Consider the following 21,183-nt stretch of genomic DNA (forward strand, 5'->3'; position numbering starts at 1 on the left):
ACAATTGGGAAGGGTTAGGGAGCGGAGCAATGAATGTACTGGCAAGGAGTGAAAGAGGGGTTGCGATAGGGCGGTTAGGCAGGGGGTGGAAGATGAGTTGTTTACAACGACGCATACCTAGGTACATCCTACCCATGTAAATGCGCTTCCTTTCTCATACTTTTTTTTTTTTTTTTTTTTTTACTTTTTTATCTCTCTCAAATCCATCAGGCACAGCAGCAGCAGGAGCGACTGAAGAAGAGGATCACGTAGCATCATTCAAGAGAATGCTTGACGATATTCTAGATAATGCCTCGTCCGAGACGCTGTCCCATGGTCTTGAGACCGGTCTTCACAGCCACAGCAGAATCGGTGGTGTTACTTCCACTTCTTCTTTCCTCACCTCACCCTCTGCTGCGGTCAGCAGGGCTCGTTTGAATAGCAATACAACATTGGGTTTCCTTCTTCCCCAACCCAAGGGCCATTTCTCAAAGTTGAAGGCCGGTCGTTTGGATCCTCTACCATCCGGAACGACTGTGGATCAGGATTTGCTTCAAAAGTTGGAAGAACAGAATAGTCTCCTGCCACCACAGGTAAACACATAAAAAAAAAATCGTAAAAATAGCATTGCCACACGCGCACCACACACATAAACACAACCATCAACGCCCAATCAGCATAAACACAACAGACACACAGACAAAAAGAACCAAGAAGTTTTTCTTTTCTTTTTTTTCTTTTGCCCTAATGCCCTATTAATAACGCAATATTTTTTCTGCTTATGCTTTTTTGGATCCACAGGACTCGACCTCCTTTTTGTTGGCTCGCCTAGAACGTCAAAATGGACTATTAGATACAGACCCAAAGTCGGTTTGTATCGAGTCCAATGTGCTCAAGGGCAATCTCAACACTCTTCACAAGCTGATTGCAGACTCAACGGCCACACTCAACAGCCCTAATTCAGAGACGGTTGACCCAATGTCATCAGGCTCCAAGATAATGGAGCATCAAGAGGGTGATGAAGAGATCGATTGGGAGTTCTGGGGAATGCTTGTTCAAGACTATAATGCAGTGGCCAGCAAGTTGCCACATCTTTTGGCAGCTCGCGTGCGTCAGGGCTTACCATCCAAACTCCGTGGATTGATCTGGCAATCCATGTCTCAGGCCTCATCAACGTACCTCGAGACAATGTATACCCAGCTCCTGAAGGAGCATTCGCCCTACGAGCGCATCATCCAGCGCGATCTTGCAAGAACATTCCCACAGATTGATATGTTCAAGGAGGAGGGGGGCAAAGGACAGGAGATGCTCGGCAATATCCTCAAAGCCTATTCACTCTATGATCCACACGTTGGTTACTGTCAAGGACTTGGATTCCTCGTCGGACCTTTGCTTATGAACGTAAGGAGATTTTACATATATTTTTTTTTTTTTTTTTTTTTTTAAAAAAAAAAATCTAGTTAATACAACTCAAGTGGCGATGCTTACGTCTTTGCTTCTTTATTTTTTAAATAGATGGACGAAAAAGAGGCTTTCTGTGTGTTTGTACGTCTGATGGAGACATATGACATGCGCACCATGTTTACATTGAACATGGAGGGTCTTCAATTGCGTCTCTATCAATTCTCGGCCTTGTTGTCAGAACATCTACCAATGTTGCATGCCCACCTGTCATTCCATTCGATCCATGCAGCCATGTATGCATCCCAGTGGTTCTTGTCCCTGTTTGCGTACACATACCCATTACAGTTAGTGCTTCGGATCTATGACGTTGTCTTCTCGGAGGGCGCACCAGAGACGATCATGAGAGTGGCAGTGGCATTCTTGAAGAAGAATGAGGAAAGGTTGATGCAACTTCAAGAGTTTGAAGATCTGTTGGAGGTGCTTTCGACGAAGCTGTATGATGTCTACGAAGATAATGCAGGCAGTGTTATCAAGGATGCGATGGCTCTCTCGTCCGAGATCTCGAAGGATAAGCTCGATGCTTTGGCTATGGCCTACTTGGCTGAATTAGAGGATCAGCAGAAGCGTGCAGGCGAAGTGACCAGTAAAAGGTTTAGAGATCGATTTGGTGCCTCAAAGGCTGCTGCGGCAGTGGCTGCTGCTGCTGCTGCTGCTGCACCCAAGAAGTCCCCATCTCCATCTCCTTCGCCCCCTTCTCCTACCCAAAAGGCCAAGCGTGGTGCTAGCCGTCTCTCGATCGCAGCCTCGTTTGGATCCTCTGTCAGCTTGACATTCGACGATGACGACTCGACTGGAGGCTCAAACGCACGGTCCGGTAATGGTGGAAATAGCGGTAACAACAGTCCAAAGGAAGCAATGCTTCATGAACAAATCCAAGATTTGGCCAAGGCCTTATCAACGCTGCAGAGGGACCATGCGGAGGTGACTGAAGCAGTAGTGACGGCCAAGATGGAGAAGATGCAGTACTTGGAAGAGATTGAAAACCTGCGTCGACAGCTGATACAACTGGAACGACAACAGAACCGAGCATCCATGATGAGTGCGATCTCGCCTTCGATCATGAGCCAGAGTGATACAGCCTCTACCATGATGACATCTTCGCCCCGAACTACCGTCCATGAGTCTGATAATGAAGATGACAAGGAACGTCGTGCTAGCTCGAGTTGGTCAACACACTCACACGAGGATGAGAACGAAGACGAGACTGAGACCAAAGCTTCATCGGTTGCCTCTCTTAATGCGATCGCTGTTGCCGATGTTAGTGTCCAAGCCCAAAATGCTGACCTCACTAAGCGCCTGAAGGCTGCAGAGCGTGAGTTGGCCCATGTTACTTCGGAGCTTGTTCACTCCAAGGTTTTGGTGATGGAGGCCATGAACGAGGTCGAGGCCCAGCGACTGAAGACTCAATCGATCGAGAAGATCTTGATGGATTCAAGGGAGGCAGTGGTGATGCTTCAAGACCAACAGATTGTCTTGCAGGACTCTAAGATGGCCATGGCTATGGAGCTCGACAATGTCCGTCATGAGCGCGATACGTTTGAGAGGGATATGAATGTGATGCGTCAACAGTTTGAGGAGACCAAGAAGCTCTGGTTGGAGGGCCAAGTTGAACGTCAATCTCTTCAAGAGAAGATCAAGGAACTGGAGATGAGCGCTGCGTTCGCAGCAGCGAACCCGGGTCTGAGCCGTAATCGCAGTGTCCGTAAATCATTGAACGAGGCCGCGATGTACTCGATGATGAACCCTCGAAGTGGCTCTTCCTCGCCCCGAGCCATGAGCTTTTATGAGACTATTCCAAAGTCACCAGGTTTGGGAGATAGGGAAGGATATTTCCGTGTCTCTGGTGATTCTCAAAGAGATGGAAGCAGCTCACCAAGGACGCTGACCCGTCGTGAGAGCTCTGATACACTTGATTCTACTCATTCTGGACGTGAGTCCCTGTCATCACCACGACCAGCGGCTTTGGTCCGTAAAGGTTGGCCAAGTGAGAAGGCAGCTAGTGCAGGAGTTGTCCCAACAACTCCAACGAACAGTAATGGATTTGGCACCCGTAAGTTCATGGTTGCGGCGGAGGGTGACCCTGCCCACAAGCTTAAGCGGAGCCAATCCACACGTAGCACTAGCATGTTTAGCCTTGGTTTCCGTCGGTCCACCAGCGAGACAAACTAATTAAAAAAAAAAAAAAAAAAAAAAAAAAAAAAAAAAAAAACCAACAATAACAACAACCAAAAAAAAAAAAAACACCAGAAAAAAAAAAAAAAAAAAAAAAAAAAAAACGAATGCATGCATTTGCTTTTTTGTCAAATAACATATATCCCCCCTTAGTTTTTTTTACATATTGCCATTTATTTTGTTATTTATTTTTATTTGTGATATTTATAAACGTAATAAAAAGTATATACCTTTCCATCATGTTGTACAGCATACACCCTGTCTAAACAAGTAAGCTTTAGCCCTGAAGTTTTTTTTTTTTTTTTTTTTTTTTTTTTTTCATTCAGTCAATTATAAACGTTTGGCCAAATAAATAGGTCACCAAAGAGACCGTTGATATAGAAAGAATTGGTGGCGTATTTCGTGAGTATCCCTTGGCGGTACCTCTCGCCTTTCTCGCGCGCACACAATCACTCACACATTCGTGCTTCATGGAGCGATCTGAAATCCCTCAGTCACCTACATTGTTACAGTATGATGAGCAAGCTGAGAAAGTTTTAACTGCAATGGATTCCTCTTTCAAAGTACCGACATCGACTGCAAAGGTATCCGTTATCAAGATGGAGGCATTTGACCTCCGCTATCATGAATGGTATCCCTCCTTTAGACCAGGCGACATCAGGTCTGAGCTCGTTTTGGCAGTATTTGGGAAGGACGAGCTTTTTATCACTGCACAAAAAAAAAAAAAAAAAAAAAAAAAAAAAACGCGACTTTTTAATAATAACAATAAATAAAAACATTACTTTTCTGCATCAAAGAATGAAGGCTTACTTACTCTAGTCTATTGAACAAAAAACCAGACAATATACCATCAATCATAGGAACGATGACACTGTTGGTATATGTAGCCTCGTTTCCCAATTCCTGTATACCCGTCCAAAAATTGGGTTGCTCAGCCCACTTTTGGAGTACCTTGAACAGGCACCGCTTTATCCCTTCCTTCTCTTCAGAAAAATTGTCAAGATACACTTCATAATCCTGTTTCTTCGCTTTCGAAGCAGAATCTCGTATGAAGCGCACATCGCCTTCTGTCATCTGCTCCTTTATTGGAATATAATATAGAGCCTCGGTCACCTGAGGCGGAAGGCTGGACGACACCAACTCCTTGCAGAAGATGAAACTGGCGGCCCTATTAAAATCACCACGGTTAACAAAGGCAAAGGTTGAAACTGAAGACTGTAGCAAAAACGAAATACATACAAGAATTCGGAGTAACCCAATTTCTGCTCGTTGGGGGTATCGAATACCGTCTTCCTGATCTGCATCAAGATCTCCGAAACATTCGTGCCATCGAGTACGAAGCTCTTACTGACTTCACTCGACTGGGCCGCTTTAACCGGCTGGTGATGGTGGTGCTGTTTGTTCATCCGTGGCTCCTAAAGTCGGTTTAATTCCGTGTAAGTATATAGATCCAACCACCAACCAATAACCAATAACCAATTAACACAGATTAGAGTATCCAATACATTTTGACGCCAGTTGGACAAATAGATATCGACTTGCTGCCGAATCTCTTTGTTTTGAAGAAACGTTTCAATCTCTTCATTGTTTTTTTTCTGTATGCCTTGTACAGACTGTAGAAACCCGCCTTCTGACGGAAAGTTACTCTGTACAGGCGACGGCCCCAATCCAAAAAAGCAATGGGGCTTTTATTCTCGGACCTCCCGAGAAAATTTTCCATTACTTCCTTCACCTGTTCCATTGTAAATTTGTTGTAAGAAGAAGCAGGTGCCATTGGCATGGGTGTGGAAAGAAGACTGACTAGAATTTCTAATAAGTCTTTGATTTCACCATTGATCCAGTTAAATACATATTCCCTAGGATAGTATGCATCTGGGTCGGTATAGAGGTGTTTATTAACGGATTTATCGAAGGGGGCAATGATAAGTCGAGACGGACTTATATTGTTATCGACGGAAATAAGAAGATCTAGCATGACCACTTGTTGACCAATTTTACCATGGTCGGTGGTTATATTAAGACTTTGACTTGAGGCATATATCTTATGAAGTTGTATGTCAATATAGGGTTTCAGAAGAGTAAACGTCTCGGTAGACCAGGGGAGGAGGTCGTGTTTGGATGTACGAATAATGGCCAAGCCATCATCAATATATCGGAACAGGGTGATGTCAAAGAAATCGAGTTTATATTGAGAAAGAGGAGAATTATCGTCAACGGGCAGGTTGGCGGGAAAGACTCCATGGAACTTTTGTTTTTTCTCAACCCAGCATGCAAAGAGGCGAGCTATGGTGGGTGCCATGGGGGTTCCCATAGCTAAGCCTTTGACTTGTCTGTAGGTGTTGTTGAGGTCAGAGACAAGGCAGTTCTTATTAACCCATTCTGCAAGTTTCAAGCAGACTTGAATTTCATAGTTATGAGGATGATTGCAGAAGTATTGGAGTATGGTCTTTCTGGCTTCATTAAAGTCGATATTGCCATACATATTAATGACATCGAAAACCGCTAATGAGTATTGGCTTTCAGGGTCAAGGTTAAGGTTTTCTAGATATCGTATTAGTGTGGGAGTGTCGGGAAGATCTCTAGGGAACTCATGTAATAGAGGACGCAAGTTTCTATCGACAAACTGACTAATAGTGTGTGCTATCCAAGGGAAAGAGGGGACTATAGGTCTAGCACCAGTAGGTGACTTGTGTATTTTGGGTAAAAGATACATAACCGGGACACTATAGAAGTTAGGATTATTTCTAACATTATCTCTTATAAGTTTAGCTTCTGAGGTTAAAGTATTTTTAATCCTGAGAGGACTGAGATTGACTATAGAAAAGAGTGAACTAATCATATGATCAATGGAAAACGAAGGGCACGGGACATAACAGGATGTGTCTGTAAGTAGTTTCGTAGTCTGGGATGTATACCAGGCTAGGTCCATGATAGTGAGTCCTAAGTTTTTATCAGCAGGGCCGATGATAAGTTTATGGGTAAGCATAGATTTAATGGTCTTGTTGATTTTAGTAAGGAGTTTCTTATGAGGATTATTTTCTCTAATTTTTGTTAAGTTTTTAATTAACTGAGGTTTGTAGGCATCGAACAGAACATTAGCTCGGTTGATATCTAGTCTATTGACATTCCTACAAATTTGATTTCGCAATTTCTTTAGTTCTGAAGATAGAACAACATAATTAGGTGGTTTATGTATATTGAAATTGACTCCTTTATTTAGAACGTGAAGAATATCCTGAGGAATGGTTTGTATGGAAGACATGTTGTTGACTCCTACAAATTCATGCAAATCTACTTTTTCTGTTTTTTCTGTGGGGGAAGGGCTTTTCTCGCGGGGCCTTTTCCTTTCTTTTGCATGGGTGGTTTCTTGGAGGGCGACGGGGTACCACCTTTCTTCTTGTCCTTCTTTGCCATCGAGGGGCCTTTTGGTCCTTTGAACTTGTTCAATTCGTTCTGTCGACGAGATGGCTTGGGCTTGCTGGGCTTCTTTTTCGAGGCTTCTTTCTTGGTATTCTAGAAAGGAAGTAGAGTTGATCTTAGAATAGATTTGTTTTAATCTAGGAGCAAACCAAAGGGAAACAATTGTCTTATACCTTTAAACCAAGATTCGGCTGTTGGAATTCTGCAGTGGCTCGTAGCATCTGAACTTGAGCTGAAAACTCAATGGCAGTAGCACGGAGCATCTTATAGGTGAAATCTTTACCCAAATTATTCATATGTGAATTATTTTCGACAGCTACAAGAGCCGCGGAGAGGGTATCTGCAAGTTGTTTCGGGAGTGTGTCATCAAGCTCTCTTTGGCACTGTTGTATGATATTTGCTTTGTCAGCTTTTATGGCTGATACTAACAGATTGTCAAACGAAGTGTTAAGGGTAGCGAGGACGTCCTTAGACAAAGTAACACGGTTATTATTGACAACAAAGTGTCCCCCAAGTGTTGTGTGCGAATGTGTTTTGTACTGCGAGAGTTTTAGGAGAATCCCAATGCTTTTTATACCGAAAAATTTCCCAGGGTAAATTGCGTGCTTGTGCTAGGCCGACACACATTGAGACCTCGGGAATTGGCTTGCTTTTCATACGAACAATATGTGCGCTTTGACCAAAGAATCGAACCATCATTTCGTCTACTGGATACATTCGTTGCTGGGAAGTAGAGCTTCTGTGATGTATTGCGGTGGAGAGCAAAGGCCCCAGCTTGTCAAAATAGTTGGTAATTGTGGCCTCCGCAGGGATATCGTATTAAAAATACCCATTGACGCTCGCCTCCTCTCCCGCCTCTCCTTCATCATCTCCATCGTCAGTTGGCTCAATGATGACACGGCATTGAGTGCGGGAAGTACTGGAAAGGAATGGCTGCAGGTGCCTATCATACTCCTCCTCTGTCACGTTTATATCACCAACAGAGACCTCTGGTTCTTCGGACAGGTGTTGTACCATGGGATCCACTTCAGCAGCTTCGATTTGATTAGAAGCCTCCGATTGGTACTGTTGGCCAAATTTAATTGTCCTATTCCATGCATAGAGGAACACCTTGAGGGGAAGGTTCACAAAGAGTTTCTCGAGCATCGCAGTGAGAACTTGAGGTGTCATCAATCCCGTTGTGTTGTATGCAACCATATTTTTTACTACGCCCCATATTATTTCGATTGGTTGAAGTTCACAATGATATGGGGGAGAGGGACTATCACACAATTGATATGGGGAAACGACGGCACGGGGGTGTCGAGTGGATCACGGGTGAATGACCCAGATGAGATACGGCGAGAATTGTGGGATGACATTTTAATAATGCTTAGAGTACGATGAGGATGCCGAATAGAATGAAGATTAGGATGAGGATCTAATTGTTATGATTTGATCAGAGCTTTTGGAAATTTTAATTATCCTCGTAGCCATGGTCCATATATGTGTGACCTCTTTTTATTCCTTCTGACCGAGAAAACTAAAAATAAAATAAATAAAATCTAGCGTTCGCTCTGATCTACTCTCTATCTTCTTTTTTCTCGCTCAGGAACACATCCAGCGTATTGAAGTTCCAAATGAGCGAGTATGACACTTCTGATCCAATTATACATTCTCTCCAGAGCCAGCTGGCTACACTCACCAGCCGGCTTGAGGCTCTCTCGACTAGCTCTGAATCCAGTCGATCGAACCCCTACTTGGTTCCAAAGGAACCAGCTTACGAAATTACCCCTGACGACTCCATTCTCGTCCACTACCCAGCAATGGACGGGAAAGATTTTTTCAAACATAAATCTGGAAACCGTGCAGACGATCTTGCATATGCAACAGAAATGGCTAAAGAGATGCAGCCTTTTGCCAAAAACACAACCCAAACCTATTCTGCACCCAAATCGGCACTCATTGACTGGCCCGACTCTTCCTCTCACCACAGTTCCATGGACAAAACAATCTCACGCTATCAATCACGATTGGCAAACCTTACAAGACCACTTGATCAATTTGCCACGGAAATGTTTTCCTACGAAGTTGACCCTGCGGTCGCACAAGCGTGTTTACAGCTCGCACAGACAATGCGTGAACATATTGCACACCTGGCACAGCAAATGTCAAGCGACAGAGAGGACCTTGTTTACCAAGCGCACAAAATTTCAGTCACCAAGCACACAGTTGATCCACCAATTGTCTCTACTTCAGACTTCATTGAAGCCAGCAAATTGGCAAAGAGTGTTCGTCAGGCTACTAACCCGACAAGACAACGGGCATACAACAGGAGGACTCAAAACCGGAGTTTCTTTAGCGCAAATACTTACAGACCCACTTCTAATTCTAGCCAATCTCATCCATCGGGTCAAACTCAGACCGCCCACTATCAAAATGACAATGGTTCTTTTTTTGGGCGAGGCCAAAATCCAAGGAGAGGGGGACGAGGCCGAGGCCGAGGCTACCAAACCCCTCAATTCAACCAGACAAGTCAGGCACAGACTGCAGGCCAGCAGTAGGTGACCGTTTACAGATTTACAGAGAAGCATGGGCTCTCATAACCGACAACGAATGGGTCAAGTCGGTCGTCTCCGAGGGATTCAAAATCCCTTTCCACAAACGGCCACCGATATCCAGTTCAACAGCGTACCAAGCTCGAGTAGCAGCGGAGGAAGAGAAGGCGATCGATCAAGAGGTAATCGCACTCTTAGCCAAAAGAGCAATAGAGGTCGCTTCGGGCCCTGGTTTCAAGAGCCGAATATTCACTATCCCCAAGAAAACCGGGGACATTCGACCAGTCTTAAATCTAAGACCGTTGAATGCCTACGTCTCAGAGCGGCACTTCAAAATGGAGACGATGACGACAGTATGCGCAATGTTACAGAAGAACGACTTTATGACAAGCATCGACCTATCAGACGCATTTCTTCACGTACTAATCCATCCAGATTATCGTCATTATCTACAGTTCCAATGGAAGAACCGGAAATTTCAATTCCGTACACTTCCCTTCGGGCTCTCACTCTCTCCGCTAGTGTTCACCAAAGTTCTCAAGCCTTTCCTCAAATGGGCACGACGACGAGGAATTCACATATCAGCGTACCTAGACGATTTAATAATCCTAGCCAAGAACAAAGAACAATCAATCCAGTTCACTCAACTAGTGCAAGACAAGTTGGCAGCGCTAGGATTCCTCATCAAGGAAGCCAAGTCTACGTTGATCCCGTCACAGAAAATAGACCATTTAGGCTTTACCATCAACTCCCGGGATATGACTGTCACAGTTCCGAAATCCAAAGTCAGGGACATACGGCGCGAGGCAGGAAAGCTGCTACGAAAAGGCGCCACTTCTTTAAGGGAACTTTCTTCGTTCGTCGGGAAAGCAATGGCAACATCTATGGCAGTGTTCCCAGCGCGATTCATGACACGGAATCTGCTTCACCTCAAGAACACAGCACTAAAAGCCAAGGGAGCTTCTTGGTCAGACACGGTCACCCTCACGGAACCAGCCAAGGAGAACCTTCAATGGTGGAAGGAGCAACTGACGTCATGGAATGGTCTGTCATGGATTCAACAACAGACACAAATTGACATATACACGGATGCATCGGACACCGGATGGGGGATCGTGATCAACAATCAAACATGGAGTGGCAAATGGACTCCACAAGAGAAAGACCACCACATCAACTGGAAGGAACTACAGACAGTTCTTCGAGCTGTTCAACTACCAATAACACAGGGCAAAATGATCAACATCATATGCGACAACACGACGACGATTGCACACATCAACAGGTTCGGAGGGACGAGGTCTCCGGAACTAATGACACTAGCGGACACGTTATGGCGTCACTGCCTAGCAACAGGGACTCGACTTCGGACGACATACATCCCATCTGCATTCAACCCAGCGGATGCACCGTCACGGCGAATGATATCGCAATTGGAATGGAGGATCAGTCGCCCATTCTTTCAACAACTGGAACACCAATGGGGCCCACATCAGGTGGACCTATTTGCGTCAGCACAGAACAAACAGCTACCGGCATTTGTCTCATGGAAATTCCATCCAGATGCTCTGAAGATAGACGCCCTTCAACACAACTGGACAGAGATGGGCAACCTTTACATTTGCCCCCCATGGAATCTTCTATCAATCATCTTGGAGAGGATACAGACCCAGAAACTGACAGCAGCAATAATAACCCCATGGTGGCCGAGTGCAATATGGTTCCCAACCATCAAGGAGATGGCAGTAGCACCACCAATCCCGATCCCTCGGGAAGCAGTCCTACCAGCCGTCGGAAGCGCAAGCGATCTCCTCAGCAAGAATCCACTCTGGTCATTGACAGCATGGAGAATAAGAGGCGACGTAAAGATCTAGATGCAGCACTCTCACCATCCGCTATCACTCTACTAGATTCAGCGGGTGCCAACAGCAAAACACGTCGACAATATCTTCCAACTCAAGAAGCTTTCGCAGTATGGGCTCAACAAGAAGGCTTCGACCCTAGTACGCCAAATGCAATTGCTGTGGTTAACTATTTATGCCATGCGCGGATTATTTATTCTTGGAGTAGGAATACCACTCTTAACAAAAAATCAGCCATCTTAAAGCTTTACGACGACACATCCGTGATCACAGGCAACATCTACTTTCAGCGGTTCATGGCAGCAATGAAAAGTACTGGCGTATTTCAAATGGAGCACGTATCCGCACTCGACATTTCACCCATCCTTTCATACTTCCGCATGGAGGACAATGTGGATCTTGATATGCCTAAGCTCTCTCGCAAGCTCTGCTGGCTCTTAGGCGTTTGTGCGTTTCTCCGGCCAGATGATATCGGTTGCATTGATGTGTCAAAGTCAGAGATCAATGAAAAGGGTCTTCTCCTTACCATAGTCTTCCCTAAGGAACGGCGCGATGGGCAGCGCATCATAAAGTCGATCTTCGTAGGTAGACACCCTAACGACAAGAAAATTTGCCCAGTCGAGGCCTATACAGAATACACCAGACGGATAGCGGACACACCTCTCGAAATCGAGCACCACAAAGATCAGGATTATAAATTCAATCCTCTTATGCGTTTTGTGAAAGACAAGTCCAAAGTCCTTAGGGTCAGTACCATAGGCACTTTTATGAATGAAATCACACGTCGGATTCCAAATCTTCCGTCGAAACGGCCTCCTCCAAAGCCACGCGCTATAGGATCAACCTTGGCAGCCATCGCTGGCGTATCAACCCAAGATATCATGGTTCAAGGGAATTGGTCGTCTGACAAGGTTTTCAACAAACACTACCGTGTTTCCCGCAAAACCCATTCAAATTTGACGACATCGGTTTTTGGTTCGCTCTGAAGTCACATATGGACCATGGCTACGAGGATAATGATCTGGAAGTGCTACGAAGGACGCACTATCCTCATTATCAGAGTAGCCATGGGACATATGTCCCTCCCACACCTCCCTTTTCTTTTCACTCGTTACTAGATAGAGAGTAGATCAGAGCGAACGCTAGATTTTATTTATTTTATTTTTAGTTTTCTCGGTCAGAAGGAATAAAAAGAGGTCACACATATATGGACCATGGCTACTCTGATAATGAGGATAGTGCGTCCTTCGTAGCACTTCCAGATCAATCCAGGGAACCAGATCCATCACATTAATAAATTAAACTTCAATGAATTTATTGATAATATCTAATCCTTCCTGTGAATAATCATAATGTAAGATTGAGCGCGCTTATGAATCGTGTGTGCGACAACTTCAATGAGTGTGCAGGTGCTCCATCAACCTAGTATTCATACATGAAGGATATTAAACGTCTTTAGAAGATAAATGCATATGTCATATATCACTAGTTTCTCAACAAGATGGTTGATGTGTTTTTACCATCCAGAAGGATATACAGAAGATATAACAGATTTTGGATATAAAATGACTCGGTAGGCAAGATTGGAGCGACACAGACTGAGATTTACTGGCGCATTGCCAAAGGGCATGGTGAGCAACTGGAAGGCAGGACAACATGGGTAGCAAACTCGATAGGACCGGGCGACGACTGCGGAGTTGTATTTGGTTGAGGAAAAAAAAAAGAAGAAAAAAAAATGGCGAGAGAGGACCAACCACTAACTGGCCCCAGGCAATGAAGCTGAAGCTGTTATACTCCACACATGAAATGTTAGGAGGGATTGATGTCGCCACAAGTGGAGAGACTCCAAAAAAAAAAAAAAAAAAAAAAAGAAGCACGAAAAGGCGAAGTGTTCAGTCACCGGCGGCCATAATTAACGAATAATCCTTTCGGTAGGACCTAGATTGAGAAAACATTTAGGCGAAATCAACTGTACAGAACGGAATCAGAGCCGGTTAAACTACGAAGATAAAATGTCTGGCAAGCAAACTGAAAACAACTGCACTAACATGATGCTAGGGCAATGATTCACTAGATTGAAAGGTGATGAGGAAGATAAAGAACTGTCTTTGCTTGCAGCTAGCGAACTGGTTGTGCCACGTAACCTTCTGTTGCAACAAGTAAACCGACCTGTTGTAACAAGTAAACCTACTTGTTGACAACAAGATTGGGCTCATATTTAAAGAAGTATTTTACTTTATTTGAGACCGGTTCGTCGGGGAAAACAAAAATGTCGTGTTTCTTTCGACAAGCATGAGGCTCTGGTTAGAAATAATGGAGGTCATGCATGGTTGGTTTCTTTTTTTTTTTTTTTTTTTTTTTTAAGCAAAGCAAAGCAAAGCAAAGCAAAGCAAAGCAAAGCAAAGCAAAGCAAAGCAAAGCAAAGCAAAGCAAAGCAAAGCAAAGCGAGCCAAAGTGTTGATTGGTTGGTTAAAAAAGAATAAAAGATGTTAAACGACATAAAACTGAGAACTTTTTATTTTTTTATTTTTTTTTTTCTTTTTTCCTTACAGAGCGCGTCTTTCATCAACGGTAAAAAAAATAAATAAATAGATAAATAAATAAAAGATCTAAATGCCTTGGGCATGCAAGGGAGAAAGAGGGGAAAGGGGGGGTTCAATAGTGAGGAAGCACAGCATCAAGATTTTCCGAAGGCTTAACGCCATTTTATGCAAGGAGGTTCATAAACATCAAGGTCAAGGCGCCCCCCCCTTTTCCCCCAAACAGGCTATTCATAGGAAAGCACTGCATGCAGGACTTGCATGTAGGGGACATTTATTTAACTTTACAACAGCTCGAAGGGAAGGAAAAAAAAAAAAAAAAAAAAAAAAAAAAAAACAAGTGCAACAGAATCGTCAACCGTTTTTACAAACGAGATATGCTGTTTTGGATCATTGGAAAGTATAGATGAACCAAACATTCGGTATGTGTTTGTTATATTATATATATAAATGTATAAAACCTGGGCCATCACTTATTGATTATCTTACAACCAACGTCAAAAGTAATCGATACTTTGCTTGGAATGCAGAGTATAAAACCAGATCAATCAAGGCAATGGTTTAACCATCCATCTACATATAAATATATTTCCCTACTTTTTAACAGGATAGATTCCTGATCAATCTTTGGAAGGGTAAGAGTAAAAAGAAAAAAGAAAAAAGAAAAAAGAAAAAAGGACAATCCTATTGTGAACCAAAGTCAGACAGTACAGTACATGTACAGTCGTTCGTTCTATCGATCTGAGCCAGCAAAAAAAAAAAAATAATAAAAAAAAAAATAGGCTGCTTTTGTTGTATACAAAAATTAATTACATGTTATATCGTTACATGTTACATTTATATATACGTTCCATGTTACATGTGTACCTTCAAAGTTTTTTTTTTTTACAATGTTGAACAAATCAAGAGCATTGGCAATCTGCTTCCGCTGCTGTGCTGCCGGCAATTTTGTTTTATATACAATCCATGATAAGTAAACCCTATTCTTCTCATTAAGCGAATCTCCATTGCCAAGTTCAAACTCCTTTTTTTTAATTTTTTTTAATTTTTCCGCATTCTTTCTCTCGTTACCCACCCTCAATTTTATTTAGTTTCTTATTTGTTGAAAGAAAAAAAAGAGTTCTATACTAACTAAAATTAACTAATTTTAAAAAATAAAAAAAAAGAGTTATTAACTAATTAAAAAAAAAAAAGGGGCATTGATCGTCAAAAGAAAAGAAAAAAGAGTTTTCAAAGTAATAAAGAAAAAGCAGTGTTCTAAAAAGAGTATGCATAACTATAATCACATTAACCCACACTTCTATTTTAGGGAATATAATGGCTTTCTTTTTTTCTAAAAGATAAAAAAAAAAGTTTAGAAACTTTAAATGAACATGTGAGATAGGAAATAGACTTTTTTTTTTTATTTTTTATTTTATTTTATTTTTTAAATAAAGACTTGAGCTAACGAAAATGAATAATAATAATAATAGTAATAATAATAATAAAAACAAACTTTGAAAAAGAGAAAGAGAAAGAGAGAGAGAGAGAGAGAGAGAGGAGAGAGAGAGAGTAGGGAGTAAAGGAATAAAAGAAGAAAAGAAAAAAAATCATACACAGCGAAAGATGAAAATATTTGAGGTCATTACTATGAAAAAAAAAAATAAATAAATAAATAAAAAGAAAAGAAAAAAGATTCAAAGGAGAATTGTTTATTTATCATTTGTTTTGTTTGTCGAGGGTTTTTTTTTTTTTTTTTTTGTCTTTAAAGAGTCGCCTCTTCACGCTGTCGTCGCTCTTGTTGAAGACAATCTTGAATCGGATCAAATCGATACTTCGTAGGCGTGACAGGAGTCGACTGAGGCGAAGGAGGTGTCGTGTCATTCATGGTCATGCTCCGGTTAAAGGCCCGGTTACCCGAAGAAGAAGAAGAAGAAGAGCCATGGTGTCCTGCAGCCATGTGCGAATGAGGGTACGAATATGCATGTGGATGCAACTCGGATGAAGATGGTGCACTATTACTATGATGCTGATGACTTTGATGTTGATGGTGGCTAGGATGGCTCTGGTGGTGCTGATGCTGATGCTGATGCTGATGATGCTGCTGCTGCTGATGATGATGATGATGATGATTACTACTGCTACTATTTATGCTGCCACTGCTCTGGTTCACATGTGCGGCCGCTGCATGGTAATAAGCTGATGCATGGTTAGCAGCCCGCTGCTGTTGTTGCTTCTGCAGTTGACGATGTTGATATTGTTGCTCATACTGTTGCTGTTGTCGGTAGTAGTACATCTGTTGGTCACGAGGTGAGGACACCACATCCTCCATTCGCTCCACGGGCTGTGCCATCGGCGATGTAGGCGATGCTGGAGTTGGCCATTGTCGGTACTCTCCATGACTCGAGTTCCTATCTTGCTGTTTAGGATCGCGTGCTGACGTCGGTGACAAGTGATGGTTGCTGTTATTGTGCTGATGGTAATGGTGCGATGATGACTGCTGACCCGAAGGACGTGTGCGATCCGTCATGGGCTCGTCATAGTCCATATCCTCGGACTGCTGCTGTTGTTGATGATGCTGGTGATGTTCTGGAGGGTAATGACGAGGGGGTGAGCTGTGTCTAGAACCCTGATATGTGGGTGAAGGCCCTGCGGCTGCAGCTGGAGGGGTGAGCGATGTTGTCGTTGGTGTTCCCAGCGCAGGAGAACGCTCCTCTGCATTGGCCACATCAGTCTCATCAATTTCACCATTTTCATCCTGTTGATCTTGCTTCTTTGATGTGGCAGTTGTTGATGTGGCAGCTCCACGCCGAGACTTGGGTGAGATATGAGTGCGATAATGTTGCATCATATTGTCCTGTCTTGAGAACTTGCTGGGGCACCCTGGCATTAAGCATGCAAAGTTGCGCTCTCCTGTGTGAATGCGATTGTGTCGAGCAAGATGTCCACTACAAAAGAAAAAGTTGTATAGATGTTTGTGATACAAATAAAGTGTTAGCGGCGATTTGCATCAAGAGAATGTCCCTTCACTTTTCTTATTTTCTGTCAAGGTGTGATCAGAACAAGTTGTGATGGGATTGTTGATTGCGTACAAGCTCATCAACACAAAAGGGTATTAAATAGTAGTAATAGTAATAGTAATAGTAATAGTAATAGTATAGTAATAATAATAACAATGATGATGATAAAAAAAAAAAAATATAAAAAAAATAAAAATAAAAGGAGAATCCCATTTGTTTACCTTGTAGTGAAACGCTTGTTGCATCCTGGATGTGTACATGAGTATTTACGTTTGGAAAAGCTTGGACCAGCCAAAACTCCCTCGGGCAAGCCAGAATGATTGATCATTCCACGATATGCAGCTTCATGTTCATCTGATGCATTATCCTCGGAAAAGGCACGCATAAAGTATGGAATCGATGATGCACCTTGGGGGCCGTACATGGAGGGTGAAGGCATGCCATTACCGTTACCGTTACCGTTACCGTTACCGTTACCATTACCATTGCCACCGGCCCCACTGTGGTTACTACCGCTACTACCGCCGCTACCACCACCAATGGGTCGATATGGGTAGAGCTGAGCGCCACTACTAAGACTTCGACTCCTCTGAGAGTTTGCTGCAGCCTCTGAGGCTGCTAAATCAAACCCAGAACGGAAGGGGGTAGCAGCGTTGGTAAGGGATGTTGACCGACCGGCTTCATAACTCTCTGATCGATATCGATGGGCTTTGCTTCCAAGACTGCTGCTACTGCTGTCTCGCGAAAGATGTGGATGCTGATAATGTGAGGGAGAAGGGTGAGGATGATTGGATGATGGATAGTATGGCTCTCCTCCCCGGCTGCGATCTTCGGAGAAGTAATCACCACGGCTGTTATGTCGGTCTCGAAGATAGGGTGACCGTGGGGAGCGAAGGGGTGGTAAACCATGCTCTGGATGACCACCCACCATGGGTTGTGACTCTGATGGGGGTCGAGTTACGTCATAGTCACGCTCATGTGTAGAAATGGAAGCTTTGTCCTCCTGAGGGCTGTCGTTAAGGATGCTGACTTTATTTCCAGACGAATTGGTGATTGACAATCCAGCGAGTCGCTTCGACTGTTGATTGATAGCCGAATCTGTCATCGAGGGTGAAGGTGGCTCTGCGGATGGATAGGAGGGATGAGAGTGGTGAGGTCTGTAAGAGTGAGGGTGAGATTGGGGGTGGCGCTCTTCGTTCAAGGAAGGTTGAGTCTTCCCGCTATAGTAATCCTTACGCAAGAAGGATGGTGAAGATGGCGGATGCAGCTGTGGTGGCTGTGATTCTGGACGGGCGAGCGGAGGTGGGATGCGGGGTGGAGTATAGGGCGATGATGTGGGCTGGTCAGATGTAGGCAGCGTATAGAGTGACTGGTGGTACAATTGTGATGGGTAGCTAGAAGTAGTAGTGGACATGGCTCAAAGAATGGTCCGGGTATTTATACAGTTCTATCAGGCTATTGTCGAATCGAGGGCGTACACGTTCATACACTAGATGGGGGGATGGTATGAATGAATCTGCTCTTATTCTGTGTTATCGAAAAAGGAGCAGCGAGAACGAAAGAGGGAAAAAATATATATAGTAAGAAAAGAAAAAAAACCAAAAAAAAAAAAAAAAAAAAAAAAAAAGGGACGATGCACGAGCAATAAATGAAGAGAAGAAAAAAAAAAGGGATCCAGGATCAGGTTTTGGGTTCAAGTTTAGAGCTAATTGTGAGTAGTGGGAAGAAAAGATGATAAAACCAACCAAGGGTCTCTTAAGAAACGGTGGTGGGGCTGAAAGAGAGACTAGTGAGGATGGATGAAAATAAATAAAGCGGATGAGTGAACGTGCTCAGATCCTATTCAAGAGAAGCGCAGTCGTCGGTGGCGAGAGAAGTAAAATAGACTAGAGCAAAAGGAGGTGGAGGTAAAGGTATGAAAGACGAGAGCATACAAGGCAGAGAAAGGGAACTGAGGGTCAGGGGAGGGGGGAGGAGGTCAGAGAGCGAGTGAAGGGTTGGAAAGAGGCCGTTGGAATTGAAGTGGATTGTAATCGACTGTTTGGTGATTGTACAAAGAAGGAAAAAAGAAGAACAAAGAAAGAAAAAAAAAAAAAAAAAAAAAGGGTCTTTAAATACGGGGATCGTCCTGATCAACCTAAAAAAATATAAGAATAATAAAAATGAAGAGGGAAACAGAAAAAAAAAGAAAAAGAAGGAAAAAGAAGATAAAGAAGATCAGTGGTTAGTGGGCTATCATTTGCGTGTAGATCCTACTTTGGACGTCAGGTGAGAAAGAGAGGAAAGAACGAAAGGAAGAACAAACAATGTGAAGGATAGATATGCAGAACACAAGGCAGGAGAAGAGAGGGAAAGGGAAGGAGAAGGGGGGGGGTCAACAAATGGCCCCTTCCGCCATGACCCTCTCCTCCCAACGAGAAGCCCACAACCCAGGACGATTGAACAGTTTGGGCAAAGACAAATGCAGGCACTTGTTCAAGAACAAATAAAGAGCATAGATATGCAAATAGACGAAGGGGGACAGTGCAAAAAACATATATTCTCTTTCCACGAACACTCGCAATGGTTACAACAACGAACACTAACAACCAAAAAAAAAAAAAAAAAAAAAAAAAAAAAAGAATAAACCCTTTGTCCCTTTTTCTCGCATGCATAGATGCGTATGCACTTCATCATCGAACGCACACACATGGAGGGCATACCACGCATAAAAAAAAATGCCCCTCGAGTTTTTTTTTTTTTTCGCCCATAGGATAGAAGCTCGAAAAAGCCCAACGTCTTTGAAGATACGTGCCTGACCAGGCCAGACCACATATTCCCTTGCGTCAATGTTGTTCTGTCTCCTTTTTTTTTCATTCAATTGATCCCTTGAGATGTAACAATCTCGTAACAATGTCACAACACCTCCATCTGCTTTACAGATGAGCAATCATCACGAAAACTTGTATAAAAAAAAAAAATAAAAAAAAGGAGTAAAGAATATTAACGACATTGTAGGTCTTGAGCAATATGTATAAATGTATATGTATAAAGCAAAGGCAAAGCAAAGGAAAACGTGGTTTCGCCAGGAGATAGAACAATATAGAGCAGGGCAACAATGTCCAGATGAGATTGTACTATAAAAAATCTAGGAAAAGAGAAGGAGGGGTATGAGAGCGAACAAAGAGTAAAAAAAAAAACCGCAAGGGTAAGGGGGGGCGAGCCACAAAAGAGCTCTCTCTGTCTCTCTCTCTCTTTCACAAACTACCAACTTTGCTAGACAGACTCGAACATTATAAGCAAAATTATTGATAACCTGCATGCATCTCTTTCCTTGTACCATCCACGATTCATAGCATAAAGCTCTCTTTTCTTTTTTCTTTTTTTTTTTTTTTTTTTTTTTTTTTCCTTTCTCTCTTTCTCTCTTTTCTCTTTCACACACAATTAGCTTTTCTGGTTCATTTAATGTGAATGTTCTCTCTGATGTTATTTTTGGGGTGTGTGTGTGTGATGTGTGTAGCAATGAATAAACGGTTGGACGCCCATTACAATATCAAACACTAATACGTCGTTGGTGTTCAAAAGAGAAATGCAGGAAAAAGATTTTTTTTTTTTTTTTTTTTTTTACCCACGATGCAGGAACCAAAAAATAAAAAAACACGTCTAAAATCCAAAATTAGATTAAGATCGGAAAAAAGGAAAAAAAAAAAAAAAAAAAAAAGTGAAAGAGGATTGAGACAAAGAGTAAAGGACCCAGAAGAGAAGAGGATGGATGAAACACAAAAGAAGAGCAATATGTATAAGCAAATAAAAAGAAAAAAGAAAAAGAAAAGATAATTGCTTGGTAGGTTAGCTATCTTCAACAGCAATAAAGTGTAGGTCCCCTTCCCTTCCTTCAACTGTCCTTCGCAAGGAAATAAAAATTATTTCAGGTTACAGGTTTTTTTTTTTTTGAAGGATACAACTGAGAGTGTACAAGAAAAGGGATCTGCCTTTTTTAGGAGGTACATGAATAACAGGGTATATACACAATGAAGGCCAATAAGGAAGAATAGAAGAATAAAACTGGAGTAAACAGGACCGGGCCAGACCAAAAAGAGAGATTTGAGTAATCTGCACCACACACAATGTACCTTTTTTCTTTTCTTTTTTTTTTTTTTTTTTTTTCTTTTTCTTCTTCTACAGCTGCAAGAAGCTGGTACCTCTGATATCTATTTCACAGTAGATTAAA

At 42.7% G+C, this 21,183-nt stretch overlaps 4 protein-coding genes across 4 annotated transcripts; 2 read left to right on the forward strand and 2 right to left on the reverse strand.

The window, feature by feature from the left end:
* Positions 1–266: 266 nt before the first annotated feature.
* BCR41DRAFT_313271 (rab-GTPase-TBC domain-containing protein) lies at positions 267–2,403 on the forward strand (the record flags this gene model as incomplete). The annotated part of the gene is made up of 5 exons (XM_022021120.1): positions 267–572; positions 781–948; positions 1,006–1,329; positions 1,495–2,073; positions 2,158–2,403. Coding segments are annotated over 5 exons (1,623 nt in total), but the record flags the coding sequence as incomplete, so codon positions are not given.
* Positions 2,404–7,417: 5,014 nt separating this feature from the next.
* Positions 7,418–8,493, forward strand: BCR41DRAFT_198723 (hypothetical protein). The gene has a single exon (XM_022019867.1). It carries the CDS (start codon positions 7,702–7,704, stop codon positions 8,419–8,421), a length of 720 nt encoding a protein of 239 aa, XP_021876452.1. The 5' UTR covers positions 7,418–7,701; the 3' UTR covers positions 8,422–8,493.
* Positions 8,494–15,393: 6,900 nt separating this feature from the next.
* BCR41DRAFT_374955 (hypothetical protein) lies at positions 15,394–17,397 on the reverse strand (the record flags this gene model as incomplete). Its single annotated transcript, XM_022026906.1, has 3 exons — positions 15,394–15,417; positions 16,127–16,901; positions 17,195–17,397. The coding sequence occupies 3 exons, from the start codon at positions 17,395–17,397 to the stop codon at positions 15,394–15,396; spliced, it is 1,002 nt and encodes a 333-aa protein (XP_021876453.1).
* Positions 17,398–18,921: 1,524 nt separating this feature from the next.
* On the reverse strand, positions 18,922–19,964 carry BCR41DRAFT_198744 (hypothetical protein). The gene is made up of 2 exons (XM_022019868.1): positions 19,676–19,964; positions 18,922–19,554 (listed from the first exon to the last, which is right to left on the reverse strand). The coding sequence occupies exons 1-2, from the start codon at positions 19,827–19,829 to the stop codon at positions 19,238–19,240; spliced, it is 471 nt and encodes a 156-aa protein (XP_021876454.1). The 5' UTR covers positions 19,830–19,964; the 3' UTR covers positions 18,922–19,237.
* Between the last annotated feature and the right edge of the window lie 1,219 nt (positions 19,965–21,183).

This window comes from Lobosporangium transversale (assembly GCF_002105155.1).
Source record: "Lobosporangium transversale strain NRRL 3116 chromosome Unknown BCR41scaffold_58, whole genome shotgun sequence".
In the NCBI taxonomy this organism is placed as follows: domain Eukaryota; kingdom Fungi; phylum Mortierellomycota; class Mortierellomycetes; order Mortierellales; family Mortierellaceae; genus Lobosporangium; species Lobosporangium transversale.